Here is a 14,983-nt window from a genome sequence, read left to right on the forward strand (position 1 = left end):
TGCTGTTGTCATGGCAGTGCCAGAACAGCCTCTGGCACCGGCTCTCCTTGTAGACAGCAGCAGCCCTGGGTCACGGGGGCTCTGGACCAAGGTGGACTCCATCCTTCACCCCACAGGGCAGCACAGTGGGGCTGAACCCACGGGCAGTAGCCTCGATCCCAGCTCCTCCAGCCACACCCTCACTCTGCTGCTGCTCCAGCCATTCCAGAGAGCTTGTGTAGAGGAAAGGGAAGCTTCTGGGAGGCAGTGGGATGTGCCCAGCACCTGGGCATCCTTTCCTGCCATAGAACCCACTGTTCACCCCTGCCTTCCCTATCCTCACCTCAGGAAGCAATTTCTTTGCCAACTGCTCTGGTTACAAACCTGACCAGATGCCAACTTCACCCAGTCTGCACCAGTGGCTACCCTGTGTCCTCCCAGGAGGATGTAGATGTCTCCAGAGGTGAATGTTGCCCACCTTGCCCCTCACCACTGCTCAGTAATGTAGCACAGAGCTTCCACCTGAGGGTCCACTGGCAATACAGCTCCAGGAGCTCTGTGGGGACTTTGCAGTGGTGCAGGTCCCATACCAGCCTGCTTTCCAGATGAGGACTTTCATCCAGGAGTTGAAGACTCCACACAAGCAGTAGGTCTTGTCTCCAGCTGCTGAATCACAGCAGCATCATCCCCATGGGGAGGGAACACCCACACATGACGGAAATGGGAGAGGGACTCAGCCCTGAATTTCCAAAAGCCCCCTTGGTCCTTATAACTCTGATCTTGAGTTTGTCTCCTCCAGGACCAGCTCTCCCCATCATAAGGCCACCCACAAGCTCTTCCAACACAGTGAAAGATCTCAGAAACACTCCAGGTTCCTCCCCAGCTTCCATCTAACACACCACAAGCCCCAGATTCATCAACTAAGGACAGGACAAACACAACCACTGGCATTCAGAAAGCTGCACCCCGAAAAAGAAAGTGTTTTATTTCTCTTAATTTGGAAACTGGTTTAAAAGAACAAAGCAAAAGCTCTGCTTTCTGAGTCAGTGGGAACACTGCAAGCACCAGTCCAGTAACTCTAGGCCGAGGCCTGAAATCCTCCTTTAATACAGATAATGCTGGCCAGCATACAGATAAATGAATACAGATAATGCTGGTACTGGCCTGGAGGAGACTCTGGGAAGGGTCTGCCTGTCTAAGAGGTTGTTTCTGCCTTAACACACAGAAACATCCTTGGAATTCTTTCCCCCCCGTTATATCATCTAAACACAGGGTTACCCTCATACAGCGGGGTTCTCTGTGCTCGGTGCTCAGCCCAGCCTTGGCTCAGTGATGGCCTCAGCACCACTGCAGAACAGTCGTAACAGGTGACCATGCTCCATCAGCTCCCAGCTGAGCCAGATGCAGCTGACACTACTGAGGATCCTGAGAGCCATCCCCAGGCTCCCAACCATCCCTGTGATGGGCTCTGCCGGCCCCAGCTCTAATCTAAGTGTCTCAGCAATTTCTTCTACTCCTGTAGCTTCTTCCTGACACAATATAAAGCAAATGCATGGACAGTCTGTTGTTTAGAGGGAAGTCAGAGGAAAAACTCTGGGAAGTGAACAGCAGATTTGCTCTTTCAGGAAAAAGTCTTCTCAGTCTCAGCTTCCTTCTGCTGCAGTTTCCGAATCAGCTCCAACAAATTCATCTGTAGAGTCAGCTCCTGCAAAGGGAGAAAAATGTTAGTGCAAGTAGATGATTCCATTTCCTGCTGCAGAAGGACTGGCCTGCACCATCTCCCCAAGAGCTTCTTGTTCTTAGGGAATTACAAAAAAATCAACCAGTCAGCTAAAAACCAAATGCTTCATCTTGTTCAGGTGTTTCTCTAAAACACGGAGCAGTGACATCTTACCAGATCTGCTGCAAACTGTGACTGTCTTAGGAATCCCAGGACTTGAGGATTCCTTAAGGATCCAGAGAGGCTCTTTCTTCTTGACCATGATAAATGTGCTAGGGGCTATGAGGGCTGGCCAGTTCTGCAGGCTGAGGAGGGGCAGCAGCCCCAGGAAAGGTTCTCCAGGCCTCTCCCCACACCGTCTCCAGCTTCCTGACCCCTTCCCAGTACAGAAGGGCAGGAAGAGGAGGGATTGCTTTGGGAACCCTCTTATTGGGATCCAAGGCAGGTGCAACACATGGCTGTGCTGGTGCATCAAATTCCCTGCAAGCATTTCATTCCCTATTTCTGAAAAACTCCCTTTTCCAGAACCACAGTCTAGTGGAGACATCAACATTAGCTCACAGTTCCTTTGCCACCTGCTCGTTCTTTAGTTACATCTAGCTCAGAGAAAACATGGTGGAGCCAATAATTTGCAAGTGTAGGTCTGTGACTCAGCCCTGTAGACATGGAGCTATGGAAACAAAAATCTGTTTTTGTAAAAATATATCCCTGCACAAGGAAGCATTTCATACAGACTGGGGGGGTAACACATCAGCTGATGGGAACCACGTGAACAGATTCCAGCAGGGATTTCTTCGTGGCACTCACAGGCACAAGCCAAGATCCGGGTTGAGCTTGGCACCCATCCTAAAGGCAAACATACACAAACCCAGCAAAGAGGAACCCTAACAAGGTTTATTACTTACAAAAACAACATGAAGGGCAGGGCAGGAGGGAGAGAACGGGCTCTCTGCATTATACAACCAGGGAATAGAAATACTGGAAAAATGAGAGGCTTGTTCAAGCTCCACAACTGGGAATCATGCTGGTGGGTGTTATAAAATGTGTGTTTAGCTTCATTTAAGCTGCCTTTTCTCAGCAGTAGGTTTTTATCAAAGTGACATTTAATCAGCTGAAAAAACAGAGTTAAGAACAGCCTGTCTCTGTGTCCCCTGCAAACTTGTATGGCTTTACAACAAGACTTGGGAATTTTGAGTTTTTTTGTTCCTGCGGTGGCTGGAACAAAGTACATAAAGGAATAAATAAATTAGGACAATGTGGACAAACCCAGGTGACTCCTCAGATAGTTTGAGAGCAAATGCCCTGAGGAAACTGGGAACAAATCTTTAATCAAAGCCTGAGATCATCAGCTCCAGCAAGTCACATGCAAGAATGAACAAGGTGCCTAACAGTCTTGAAGTCAGTTTTAATAGCTAAGCTGAATAAAAATGCAGTAAATGAATTCTTTTAGTACTTTTCAGACCCATTTGAGAGTCACAGGACTGCAGGCTGTTGGCACAGTGTTTTGCCCTTCCACAATGGAAAAAAATACTGCAGGAAGTTGAGAATGCTGCCAAATGGTACCTGGGTTTCTGCTCTTTAGTTATGAACTGAGTACAAGTTCTGTCCAGCATACACCACCCACCAGCAGGGAGGCAAAGGACAGATTGTTCTGTCTGAAACACCCATCCCCAATTTATCTACAGCAAATTTTTAAAAAATAATTAAAGATACCAACCCAACAGCACTGTCAAACAATCATGGAGTGGTTGGGGTTGGAAGGGATTTTTAAAGGTCATCCATTCCCACCCCCTACCATGAGCAGGGACACCTTCCACTATGCCAGGCTGCGCCAAGCCCCATCCAGCCTGGCTTTGGACACATCCAGGGGCAACCACAGCTGCTCTGGGAAACCTGTGTCTTACCAGCCTTCCAGAGAATAATTTCTCCCCAATATCCTACCTAAGCCTGCTCTCTGGCTGTGGGAAGCCATTCCCCCTTGTCCTGTCACTCCAGGCTCTTGTGAAAACACCTCCCCTACCGTGCCCAGACACCAACCTGGGGGTTGGTGGTGATGTAGAAGCCAGACACCCCGGCCTTCTCCAGGGTGCTCTGCTGGTCAATTACTTTTTGGTCCAATTCCAAGACTATTTTCTCATCCATCATTCGCTGTTCTTCTCGGATCTGTTGCTCCATAGCCTGGAAAACATTAAAGCCAGTGAAAAAGTGAAATATCTGCCTTCCTCCCATCTTTTTCTCATCTCTAAGATTTTTACTTGGAACCCAAGAGCAAGCAGGCCCTGAATCTCTCCTGATGAGTCCAAGGATAGCAGTGGGCAACCCGCACAGCCCCAGGTCTTAACACCTCCAACTGCAAAGCTGCCACTCAAGAAAATGCAGGGAAGTCATGGGAACAGCCTGCTCTCTGAGTGTTTGGAGGCCAGGAAAGACCATGAGGAACCGATCAGTGTCTGAATCACTTTCTCTGATTAGTCACCACCTGAGCTATGGCTGAACTCAGCCCAAGAATTATGTGCCCCTCTCAGGTGAGGCTGAAGGAATCCTTGGAGGAATAACCTCAACAAGATGGCTCCCTGGACACTCATATGGAACTGGAACTGTAAACCCCATACAGATCCTATTTATTTGTGAAAGGATCTGAATGCTGGGCTCAATTTTTGACAGACTAAGAACATTATGAAAGAAGGACTTTGCCAGAATTGCTCCAACCAGGAGGACATGGCCACTCTTGCCTCACCAACATCTGCCCAAACTTCAGCAGAGTTTCTGTGCTGCCTCCAGAGAAGAAAGGAGCCCAGCAAACAAATGCATGGTGGAAATCAGGAGTGGAAGCAGAAAGCAGGACAGCAGGGGACAAGAAGAGAACATATCAAGTAAAGAGCCCCATGTGTGCGGAAGTGATACAAGCTCACCAGGCTGCACTGAACAGCAGACTTCCTTTGCAAGCCACAGGGAACACCAGGAATCATGAAACCCCATCAAAAACCAATGACAGGCTCATTTTTGTAGTGTGGGCAGCAGAGTGAAGGGGCAGATTCTGCCGCTCTGCTCAGGTGAGACCCCACCTACAGAGCTGCCTCCAGCTCTGGGGGCCTAGCACAGGAAGGACCTGGAGCTGCTAGAGTAAGTCCAGAGGAGGGCAAGGAGATGCTCCAAGGGCTGAAGCCTCTGTGTGACCTCAGAGCCCCTTCCAGTGCCTAAAGGCGCTCCAAGAGAGCTGGAGAGCGACTTGGGACAAGGGATAGAGTGACACAACAAGGGGAATGGCTTCAAATGAAGAGGGCAGAATTAGATTGGATGTTGAGAGGGAATTCTTCCTTGTGAGGATGGTGACACACTGACAAAAGTTGTCCAGAGAAGCTGGGGCTGCCCCATCCCTGGAAGTGTCCAAAGCTAGGTTGGATGGGGCTTGGAGCAACCTGGAATAGTGTCAGGTGTCCCCACCCATGGCAGGATGTGGGACTGGATAAACTTGATGGTCCCTTCCAACCCAAACCATTCCATGATTCTGCGCTTCTTCTGCAAGAAGTAGGAAATAAATAAACCATTAGAGAGTATCCAAAGGAAGGCAACAAACATGGTGAAGTGCTTTGAGGGGAAACCATATGAGGAGTATATGGTCTGTTCAGCTGGAGACTGAGGGGAGACCCACTGAAATTAAAACTTCCTTGAAAGGGAAAGAGGAGGGGCAGACACTGATCTGTTCTCTGTGGTGATCAGTGATAGGACCTGTGGGAATGACTTGAAGTTGTGTCAGGGAGGGTCAGGCTGGATATCAGGGAAAGGTTCTTTCCCCAGAGGGTGCTGGGCACTGCCCAGGCTCCCCAGGGAATGGAGAGCTCCAGGAGCCTTTGGACAGCGCTGCCAGGGATGCCCAGGGTGGGGTTGTTGGGGGGTCTGGGCAGCGACAGGAGCTCACTGGATGGCCCTTGTAGGTTTCTTCTAACTTAGCTTATTCTGTGATTCTGTGAAAAGCTTAAAGTTACAACATTTCGTTCATGTAATGCTGCCCCTTTGTAACAGAGAACACAGGCAGATGTTCAGCTGGAAACATCCATGTGGTTAAACTACCCCCACTACACAGAAAGGCAGAAGTCACAAACCCCAGTGGCTGGTGGTTAAAATGGCCTCGGGGGGGAGCTGAACACCTCCATCCAGCCACAATTCCTGGTGGAAATCCAGAATTTGTGTGACAGAACTCTTGGTCATGAACAGTGTGGGGAAGGGCTGAGGTGTGTCTGCAGCAAGGGTATCCATGGGTCTCTGGAAAAGGTGTGACCTAACAAAGAGCAGTTGTCACTCACATAGGGCAGGAGCTACCTCTTGGAACCTCTCCTGGATGTAGAGCCCACAATTAGCACGTCACAGTGAGAAACCTTCACAGAATCACCTGCAGTTAAGGAGGATGCAGAACTTGGATCCACTAGAAGGTGACTACACAAAATCTGCTCAGAGAAAACATTCAGGGCAGAATCTCATGGCAATAAATGGGAAGAAACTCAAGACAACTCCAGCCCCAACAGAAGGAAAGACACAGTGATGACTGCTCCTTCACCAAAGGATGCTGAGGAACAAACCTAAGCAAGCTCTGTCCTCACACTTTCTTCAGTCCAGGGGTTCACTCCCTTTGTGGGAAACACAAGAGATTAAAACGCCTCATTTCCCAGATTTTCCTTCCTCCCACCCACCTCAGTGTGCCATTGCCTCCTTCACTTACTATGCTGGAGGACTGACTTTCTTTGAGCTTGAAAAAACCACCCAAATCTAAGTGTCTCACATTGCTTAGTGTTGGCATCTAATTCTGGGTTAGAGAAAAGTGCCGTATCTTGGACAAATCTGAGGCACACAAGCTTTGCTTCAGCCCTGCTGCCCAAGGACCCTGCACGATGGGCTAAGCTTTTCTAAATGCCATGAGGACCCAATCATCTAAATCATCCACCTTGTATTACCTGTGCTGGGAGACCAATCCCCGGCTATCTCATGGGAGCTGGTCATGGCAACTTTTAACCACAGAGGACACCTCCAGTTATACACATATCAGATATAACAGAGATGATCAAACTGTTCCCAAAATGCTCTACAGCAGAATTGTCAGTGGATAAAGACAGGAAGTGACTCTATTAACACCTGGGAGAGGAAAACAGAAGAAAGGTAGAGGGCAGGTAGGAGGAAGTTGCACAGCATGTAAGACAAGGAGAAGTGAGACATATTTGGGCAATTTAATGAAATACTGGAAGTGTTTAAAACTGGCAGTAGAGATTATTGCTGGAAGTCTGATTTACTTAGAGACAGAAGTAACAAGGACAGGTACCAGAGGTCCAGCCTGGTTTTAGTTACCTTAACAGGAAATGAGGAATGTGGAAACACCAAAGAATCCAACAACAGCAAGCACTGACATGGTGCTTGCCATAGGCCAAGGCAGGAAACTTTTCTCATTCACCTAATGTGGACCAAAGCAGTTTACCCCACATTTCAACTCCACTGATTAACATAACCAGCTACTTGCCATTTTCTTACATTACAAAACTGCCTCTATCTATCAGCAAGAGGTGACAGAAAAGTCCTCTGGGACTGAATCTTTTTGAAATGCTTTGGGATGCTCTCAGAAATCTTACTGTAATTATGAAACTGGAGGTGCTTCCTCCTTATCAATGGTACTCCTATAGGACAGGTACACCTATCCCATACAGGCTTCAGCCCATCAGATAATGATGGATCATTAAAGTGCTGTGGACAGCATTGCCTTTGGAGCAGGCTCCTGAGCTTCCACAATTCTCAGATCACACCAGGGATGGCAAGAGCCTTGAGGGGACAAAAGGTAGAGCAAGAGGAGGCAGCCTCTAGACCCAGGTAGGGAACCTAGGTCTGTGCTAGCACAGCCAGCCAGGACAGCTGGTGTCTCCTGAGGCTGCAGGATAGGAATATCCCAACCCTCTGGAGATGCTGCAGAGCTCCTGCAGCAACAGGGCTGTGAGAGCCCTGGGAAGGGACACAGCTCTGCACCCCTGCCACCCCCACCCCATCTCCAGCCCAGCCCCTCTCACCTCCATCTCGCGCTGCTGGGCTGCACGGAGCAGAGGCAAGTTGTGGGGTCTGCAGCACTGCTGGGCCTCCTTGTGCCGATGGAACAGCTCTTGCTTCAGCCCTGCTAGGGGCACGGGGGGGCTCAGGAGGGCATGCTGCTGCCAGGTGCCCCGAGTGCCACTCCTCCCTCCCTCCCCGCAGTGCCCTCCCCATAGCGTGCAATGTATTCTCTATAGCTCCCTTATGCCCTTACAACCCACCCCCAAACGCCCCAAACCTGCCTTTCCAGTGCCACCCCCAAACACCCCCAACCTGTCCCTCTCAGCGTCATCCCCAGCCCCCAGTGTCCCCACCGCAGTCCCCCAGTGCCCTCTAGTGCCACCCGCAGTGTCCTCCACTGTCTCACGATCTGCCCCCTCAATGTCACTCCCCACTCCGCAGTGCCATCCCCAAGCCCCCACTGCCCCCACAACCTGTCTCCGGTGTCCCCCCACCGCCCCCATAACGTCCCACCCCCAGAACCCCCCCCCGAACCTCCTCCCCACCCCAGAGATGCCCCAGGCCCGTCTCCCCCCGCAGGATCCCCATCACTTCTCTGGAGTGTCCCCCCATTTCTCCTGAGCTGTCCATCCCCTCCCGTGCTCCAGGCCGGCCGCCCTTGCGGCCCTCGCCCCAGCGCTCCCCTCCCCGCTCCCCGCGGCGCCCCAGGACTACGGCCACGGCGGGCCCGGTACCGCGGTGCTCGCTGTGCAGCTGCCGCCGCTGGCTGTACAGGTTCTTCTCGGTGAGGTGCTGGATCTCCAGCAGCCCCTGCACGATCTCGAACACGGTTCCGTCCAGCAGCGCCAGCGCCAGCTCGGACAACGTCGTGTACGAGAGGCGCTGCTGGCAGGCGCTGCGGGCACAGACCGGGTCAGCGCCGGCACCGGCAGCGGCCCCCGGCCCCCCTCGGGCTCCGCTCACCTGGGCAGCGCCTTGACGAGCGCCTGCAACTCGGCCAGCAGCCGGTAGTGCCGCTCCTGCTGCCGGGACAGCACCTCCTGCTGCTGCTGCTGCTGCTCGGCCGCCTCGAACCCGCCGGGCCGCGCCACCGCCATCGCCCCTCGCCCTCACCGCCCTCCTGCGATCTGCGCCTGCGCAGGGCAGCGCACCCTCGCCCTCCTGCCGCAACTTGCGCATGCGCGGGGCCGCCCCACGTCTCCATCGCCCCGCCCCGCCCCCGAGACGCTCAAGCCTCGCCCCTCCGGCCTGCACAAGCCCCGCCCCCGGAGTCAGCCAATCCCGACGCAGTTCCTCCCTGTGACCACGCCCATTACCCCGCCCCTTGCCGCTCCCGGTGGCGACTCCCCCCCCTCCGGCTCCGTGCCGCCCTTCCCGCTCCGTGCCGCCCTTCCCGCTCCGTGCCGCCCTTCCCGCTCCGTGCCTCCCCTCCCGCTCCGTGCCCCCCCTCCCGCTCCGTGCCTCCCCTCCCGCTCCGTGCCCCCCCTCCCGCTCCGTGCCGCCCGTCCCGCTCCGTGCCGCTCCCGGTGGCGATTCCCGCCCGTCCCGCTCCTTGCCGCTCCCGACAGCCCCGGGACCGCCCCGGGATCCCCCCGGGCCCCGGCCGGAGATTTCCAGGCGCTTCCGCCCCGTGGGATGCACGGGGAGGAATCTCGGACTATCCCCCTGCTCCAGCTTGGAAGCAGCTACAGATGTTTTAAATGACTTTATCAGGAGCGTTTCAGACGTAATTTGTTCGCTTTGGAGTGGATGAGTCAAAAGTGGGCGACAGGGTGGCTTCAACCACGGCCAAAAATGTGGTGCATCCCCAGCACTGTGGGATTGCGCTGTGAAGTAATTCCAGCCTGGAGTGGGGAGCATCCTCTGTGGACACTGCGCCAGGGTCGGGCTGGGCAATGTTTGTGGATGTTTTGGGATGGATGAGGTAGCACGGCTGCCCACATCCCTTCCAATCCCTGAAAACACACGGAGAGTTGCATGCTGGCATGGTGATGGGTCCTTCCCGTGCGTGCTGGGGTGTGGGAGATGAGAAGTGGAGAAGGATGAGCTGTGCATTCATGGCAGCAGAGCACAGGAAAAGGTTCCTGTCTTAAATTAGTAAGAGGAAAGATTCATTGAAATGGGTTAAAAATGTCTTAAAAATCCTGGATGTAATAGGACTTCAAAGCCTACAGAAGCTGCACTGCTGCTCAGGGAGACTGGAAGGAGCAGAGAGAACACAGAGTATCTCCAGCAAAATGGGGTATCCTGAAAACATCCCTGAATGGAAATTACTTTCTTTCCCCCAGTTCAATGCCTTAAATTTCCATTCAAGGATCCCTAAATCCCAAGTGCTGGAGAGGCTTTGGGTGGGCTGACTGCAGATTTCTCTATGCCTGGGCTACTTAGACCTTATGGAGTTGACCGTGCTGTGTCCATCTGTCCAGCCTGTCCCCTACCCATCTTTCCCTCAGCCTGGTAGAAACACCTCCATGGAATGATTTCCTCAGGAGCCACCACGAGGTTTTGCTGTACTGGAGCAGCGAAAGGCTGAGTGCTGCAGCCTCTGCTGAGCTGCTGGGTAATGGGAATGGGTCCTTTAAAACAGAGCTATGAGCTGTGCTGCCCAGCTTCGACTGGGACAGTGGCCTGGATCAGGATGAAAGCATGCCCAATACTTTGCCGTACTCCTCCATGAAGATTTGATGGCAGCTTTTGCTAAATATCCCCTTCTGTGTGTCACCTGCTGTCACAGAGTTTTGCTGTCCCGGGGAATACCCCCAGCAGCACAACCCAAAATCCCATTGATAGTAATGCTCAGATATGGTGATGAAGGCTTCACCTGAAGCACCAGAGACCAGCTGCCTCCCCTGGCATGGCTGCCTGTACTGCTGAGGGTGTAAGAGCCACCTGCCTTGTCCCCTTCAGCGTCACAGTGCCATGGGCATGGCACAGTGAAGGCAGCCTCTGCCTTTACTGCTCTCATGGCTTCACTGGGCTTCTGCTCCCTGCCCAAGGCTGTTTCGGGGGGCTTTCAAGCCTGGGAGTGTCTGGCTGTGGGGACCCTGAGCAGCAGCAGGCTGGCGGCTGTGCAGGAGGCTCTGGTGGTGCGTGGCCGTGGCCGTGGGCCGCGGCCATGGGGAGCCTGTGCATCCCTGCGGGTGGAAAGCGGCGTGGCTGGGCAGCTAGCTGAGGGAGGCTCAGCCCAGGGAAGAGGAGGGCACATGCCCAGGGACACCCTGCAGCAGTGCCAGCAGGGAGCAAGCACCACCTGGTGCCCCTGCACCCCTGTGAGGGTGGAGGGAGGGGGGCCAGGGCCTCTGCTCTGCCACGGACATTCCTCTCCCTTCCTTTGTGCTGCAGGAAATCTGCGCTTCCTCCCTTCCCAGTGCTGCTCCCGGCTCAATCGCTACCAGATGTGGGTCCCATGCATTTCTCATTAGCCCGGCAGCTCTGGGCGCTGCCTCTGCAGCCTGCAGGGCTGGCGACACAAACGCTGGGATCCTGGGGCTCCCGCAGGGAGGCAGGGATCGGGGCTGGCATGTGCTCCAAGAGGTACCTGGCCGTGCTTTGCACTGGGATATCGTAGCCGGGCCAGGATGCTGCTGGGGATGCAGGGCGAGCTCTCTGTGGGGATGGAGCTGGGACAGGGTCCTCTGCCAGCACCTGAGCAAGTGCCATGGGCACAGAGGCACGTGGGGTTTGGGTTGGAGGAAGCACCTAAGTGAGCTGGACTGCAGCTGGGTCAGCCATTGGGGACAATCTGCAGCCCTGGGCTGGCTCTGGGAATGTAGGAGAGGTGGGTGGGTGGCACATGTGGGGACTGGGGCTGGAGAGCACAGTGACCTGGGGTGTCCCATGCTCTGTATGTCTGGACAGGGAATTAATCAAGATATGTTGGGATGTGCAGAAGGCTCCTGAGGGGTGGGTTCAGGCTGAGGTGGGATAGTCCCTGACCAGCTAACAGTGTTTGCAGTGATGCCACAAGCAGCTCAGGTGACACAGCATGGGTGGGGGAAACACAGGTCCTTCCTGAGCTCCCTAGAACATGCCAGCACCAAGGACAAAACCGCGGCCGCTGCACCCAGGGGCTCCAGAGCAGAAACAACCCTGCACTTACCCAACTGATGCCCAGGAAAAGCCTTAACTGAGCCTGGATTGAACTGTGAAGGGACAGACAGACCTGAGAAAGCTCCTCTGTCCTTCCTCACCCTGTCACCCCCACCATGGAGTGAGAGAGTGGCTGGGGAAGAGCCCAATGGGACTTTTCCTGCTGGGCAGGACGAGGCCACAGTTGGGTGCTCATGGCCATGGGATCTCTGCACTGGGAGAGTGAGATGTTCCTTGCCTTGGCACAGAGGAATCTGTGGCTGATCTTGTCCAGCTGCTGCTTCTTGAGAACCCAAACCAGTTGTGGGGCTTTCCTCATGCTGCTGGTGCAGGGGAGGCTGGGTGGGAGCAGGGGGACAAGAAATCCAACAGGAGTGGAGTGTCTGTGGAGCCTGGGGTATGGGAGTATATTGCCATGGGGAATAATCCCCAAGAACCCTGAGCACACACCTTCCTGCAGGAGATGTCTGTCCAAGCCTGGAGTCCCTGGGAGAGCTGCCACATCACCATGGCTCTGAGTCACCACTCCAGGGCTGGGAGTGGCCTCCCCAACCTTTGGTGAGTGTGGTGTCACCAGACAGCCAGCTGTCACTGGAAGAGGCCAATGCACTGCCAATTCTGCAGGAAACATGGCTTTACTGCCTTTCCTGTGGAGTCAGGGACAGGTCAGCATCATCTGGTCCTTGGGCTGAGAGCTGGCGAGCATCCCAGCAGTGGCTCTGCTGCTGTGGCTTCAGTATGGACCGAGATGGCCTGGGCTGGGGCAGGACTGCGGCTCAGCCCAAGCCATGGTGCCTGCAGTGAGTCCCTGGCTGGCGCCTGAGCCAGGGCTGCAGCCAGGGTTTTCCTGAAGCAGCAACCCCCCGCAGGGCCAGGCTCCTCTCCTCAAGGCTGGATCTGTCTCTCCTCAGCCAGCTTGGCTTGGATGGTTTCCTCAAGTCTCCTCCAACTCCTCTTTGGACCCTCTAAGAGCTGCACCAGCCCTCTGGGGCAGGGTCTCCAGCAGCCACCCTCTGACTCCACCCTGCACTGGCTGCATGCTCACGCACTGCACTAGCTTTGCCACCTGTCCCCAGCCTTGCCCCCTCCTTTTTCAGGCCATTTGGGGCCCTCCCCTCATCCCTCGGGCAAGGGGAGGGCATGGCTGGGACTGCCAGAGCCTCAGCCTCAGACTCACCGGATTTATTCCAATTTAAACACTGCAGAGTAAAAGTGTTTCCCCTGCTCTGGCCTCTGGAGCTGAATATCTGAACGGGAATTTCACCCCTGAGCTGCAGCTAAAATAAGACCTGGATCGAGGTGGTCACTGGCTCTCGGAGGTGCTGGGTGAAGCCTACACGCTCTCCTGCCCGCTGGCTGCTGGTGTAGCTGGGACACCAAGGGCTACTGGGCTGGAAGGGTAGCGTGCAGCATTGGAAACATGTCAGAAAACATGTCCAGGTTTTGGTTGTCTGGGCCAAGTTCCATGGGGACTCAGAGGAGATGCCGCAGCCACGTGTCCTGAGTGTACATTGTTCCTGGGATGGGACATGGATGCTCAGCCAGGGCAAATTCACATGGGTTGTGGCTCAGCAGCTCAGGAGCACCTCATGTCTTTGCCTCCTGCAGAGAGAAGGGTGTCAGGTCTGTTTGAGGTGACAGGTCTGTATCACCCCATGGACAACACCCTGCCTGGTGAGCCTGGGCAAGGGGCAGGAGCTGCTTCCCCTGGACCGGCCAGAGAGGCTCCCAGCTGGCTGGTGCAGGTGCTCCCAGGTCACTGCACAGGGCTTCGTAAGCAAGAAGGACCTCGGGTGAGACTGTAAGTGTGTGGGCTGGGCTGGGAGTTGTGTGCAGGGGCCATGGGCTGCAAGGGGTGAGTGCAAAGCATGTACAGGATGCAAGTGACACAGCAGGCTGCAGGGGACACAAAGGATGCAGCGGGACATAAGAAATTCAGTGAGCTGACAAGAATGCAAGGGATGTAAGGGATGTAAAGGATGCTTAAAGGGCTACAGCAGGCTATTAATAATGCAAGGCATGCAAGGAAGCTGCAAGGGATTCAGAGTGTGCAACGAGATGTAAGAGCTGCAATGGGATGTAAAGGATCCAAAGGATGCAAGAGCTGTAAAGGATATGACTGTATGCAGGAGTTGCAGCAGCCTGGAGCCAACCCCTTCTGTCCCTTGGCTGGGGCTGCCCAGTTGGCACCCGTGTCCCTCTGAGCCTGCAGCCTGACTTGGGCAGGGACCCCAGCTCGTGGGTCCTGGAGTCCCCCTTGCTGTGCCCCTACAGTCACCAGCTGAGCAGGGGGCAGATGCAGGCTGCACTCCCTTGCACTCAGGATATGTCTGGGGTCTCCAAGCCCCTCAGGGTGACAAAACACCCATCCCAACGAGGTGGCTGTGGCTTCTCTGCTGCAGACAAGGGGCCCATTCAGCCCCGACCCCCGCCCTGCATCCTGTGCAGCTCCTCGGGGGGAGTGCGGCCAGCCCCCGGCAGCAGCCAGGGCCGATCATGTGGCTCTTAATGAAATCCAGATCCGGGCAGAGCGATGACATTGAGCAGTGATTTGTGCTCCCACCCAGACTAAACACGGGCAGGCGCGATGCGGCCGGGAGCACAGGCTGGGGATGAATCTGGTACCTGGAGCCTCTGCCTGACTTCCACCTGATTATTCCTCCTCTTCTGCTCAAAACACTTGGATAGAGTGCTCTCATGCTTTCCCTGCAAAAATATGATTTTTTCCCAAATGGTGCTTACAGAGGCTGAAATAAAGGCTCAGGCTCTTGGATTTGCCCAGCGATGGCTCCATGTGTTAGAAGTCCCTTTGCTCTGTGCAGCTTGTTGTGCAGCCAGGGATTAACTGGGGTCCTGGATCACGTGGAAACATCTTCACTACTCCATGGGTGAGGGAGAGTCTAAAATGGAGCCAAGGCGGGTCTGCAGAGTGTGAGGTGTGGCATGCCCCCGATACCTGCAAGGGGGTCCGGCTGCAGCCCCCCTGCACACACCTGAGCAGGCTGCCCTGTGCCCTGTGCCCTGTGCCCTGCTGAGCACACAGTGATGGGAACCCATCCTTCAGCATGCACGGGTGGGGCTGCAGAGGCACCCCTGGAGGTCTCGATGAGCTGAAAGTGCATCCCCACTTTGAAGGCCATGCGATGCACGGTGGTGCAGGACAGGGCAGAG

The 14,983-nt window shown here is 54.7% G+C and overlaps 1 protein-coding gene across 3 annotated transcripts; it reads right to left on the reverse strand.

Annotated features, from left to right (window-relative positions):
- Positions 1-929: 929 nt before the first annotated feature.
- Positions 930-8,984, reverse strand: LOC120510341 (protein DGCR6). 3 transcript variants are annotated; one of them, XM_039726097.1, is made up of 5 exons: positions 8,687-8,925; positions 8,458-8,618; positions 7,744-7,847; positions 3,737-3,877; positions 930-1,684 (listed from the first exon to the last, which is right to left on the reverse strand). In XM_039726097.1, the coding sequence occupies exons 1-5, from the start codon at positions 8,818-8,820 to the stop codon at positions 1,601-1,603; spliced, it is 624 nt and encodes a 207-aa protein (XP_039582031.1). In that variant the 5' UTR covers positions 8,821-8,925; the 3' UTR covers positions 930-1,600. The 3 variants fall into 3 exon arrangements, with proteins under 3 accessions (XP_039582031.1, XP_039582032.1, XP_039582033.1); XM_039726098.1 differs by having other exon boundaries at positions 941-1,684; positions 7,744-7,844; positions 8,687-8,881; XM_039726099.1 differs by lacking the exon at positions 8,458-8,618 and having other exon boundaries at positions 1,549-1,684; positions 7,744-7,844; positions 8,687-8,984.
- Between the last annotated feature and the right edge of the window lie 5,999 nt (positions 8,985-14,983).

The sequence above is a fragment of the Passer montanus genome, unplaced genomic scaffold, assembly GCF_014805655.1.
Source record: "Passer montanus isolate IOZ18808 unplaced genomic scaffold, ASM1480565v1 scaffold57, whole genome shotgun sequence".
Lineage (NCBI taxonomy): Eukaryota > Metazoa > Chordata > Aves > Passeriformes > Passeridae > Passer > Passer montanus.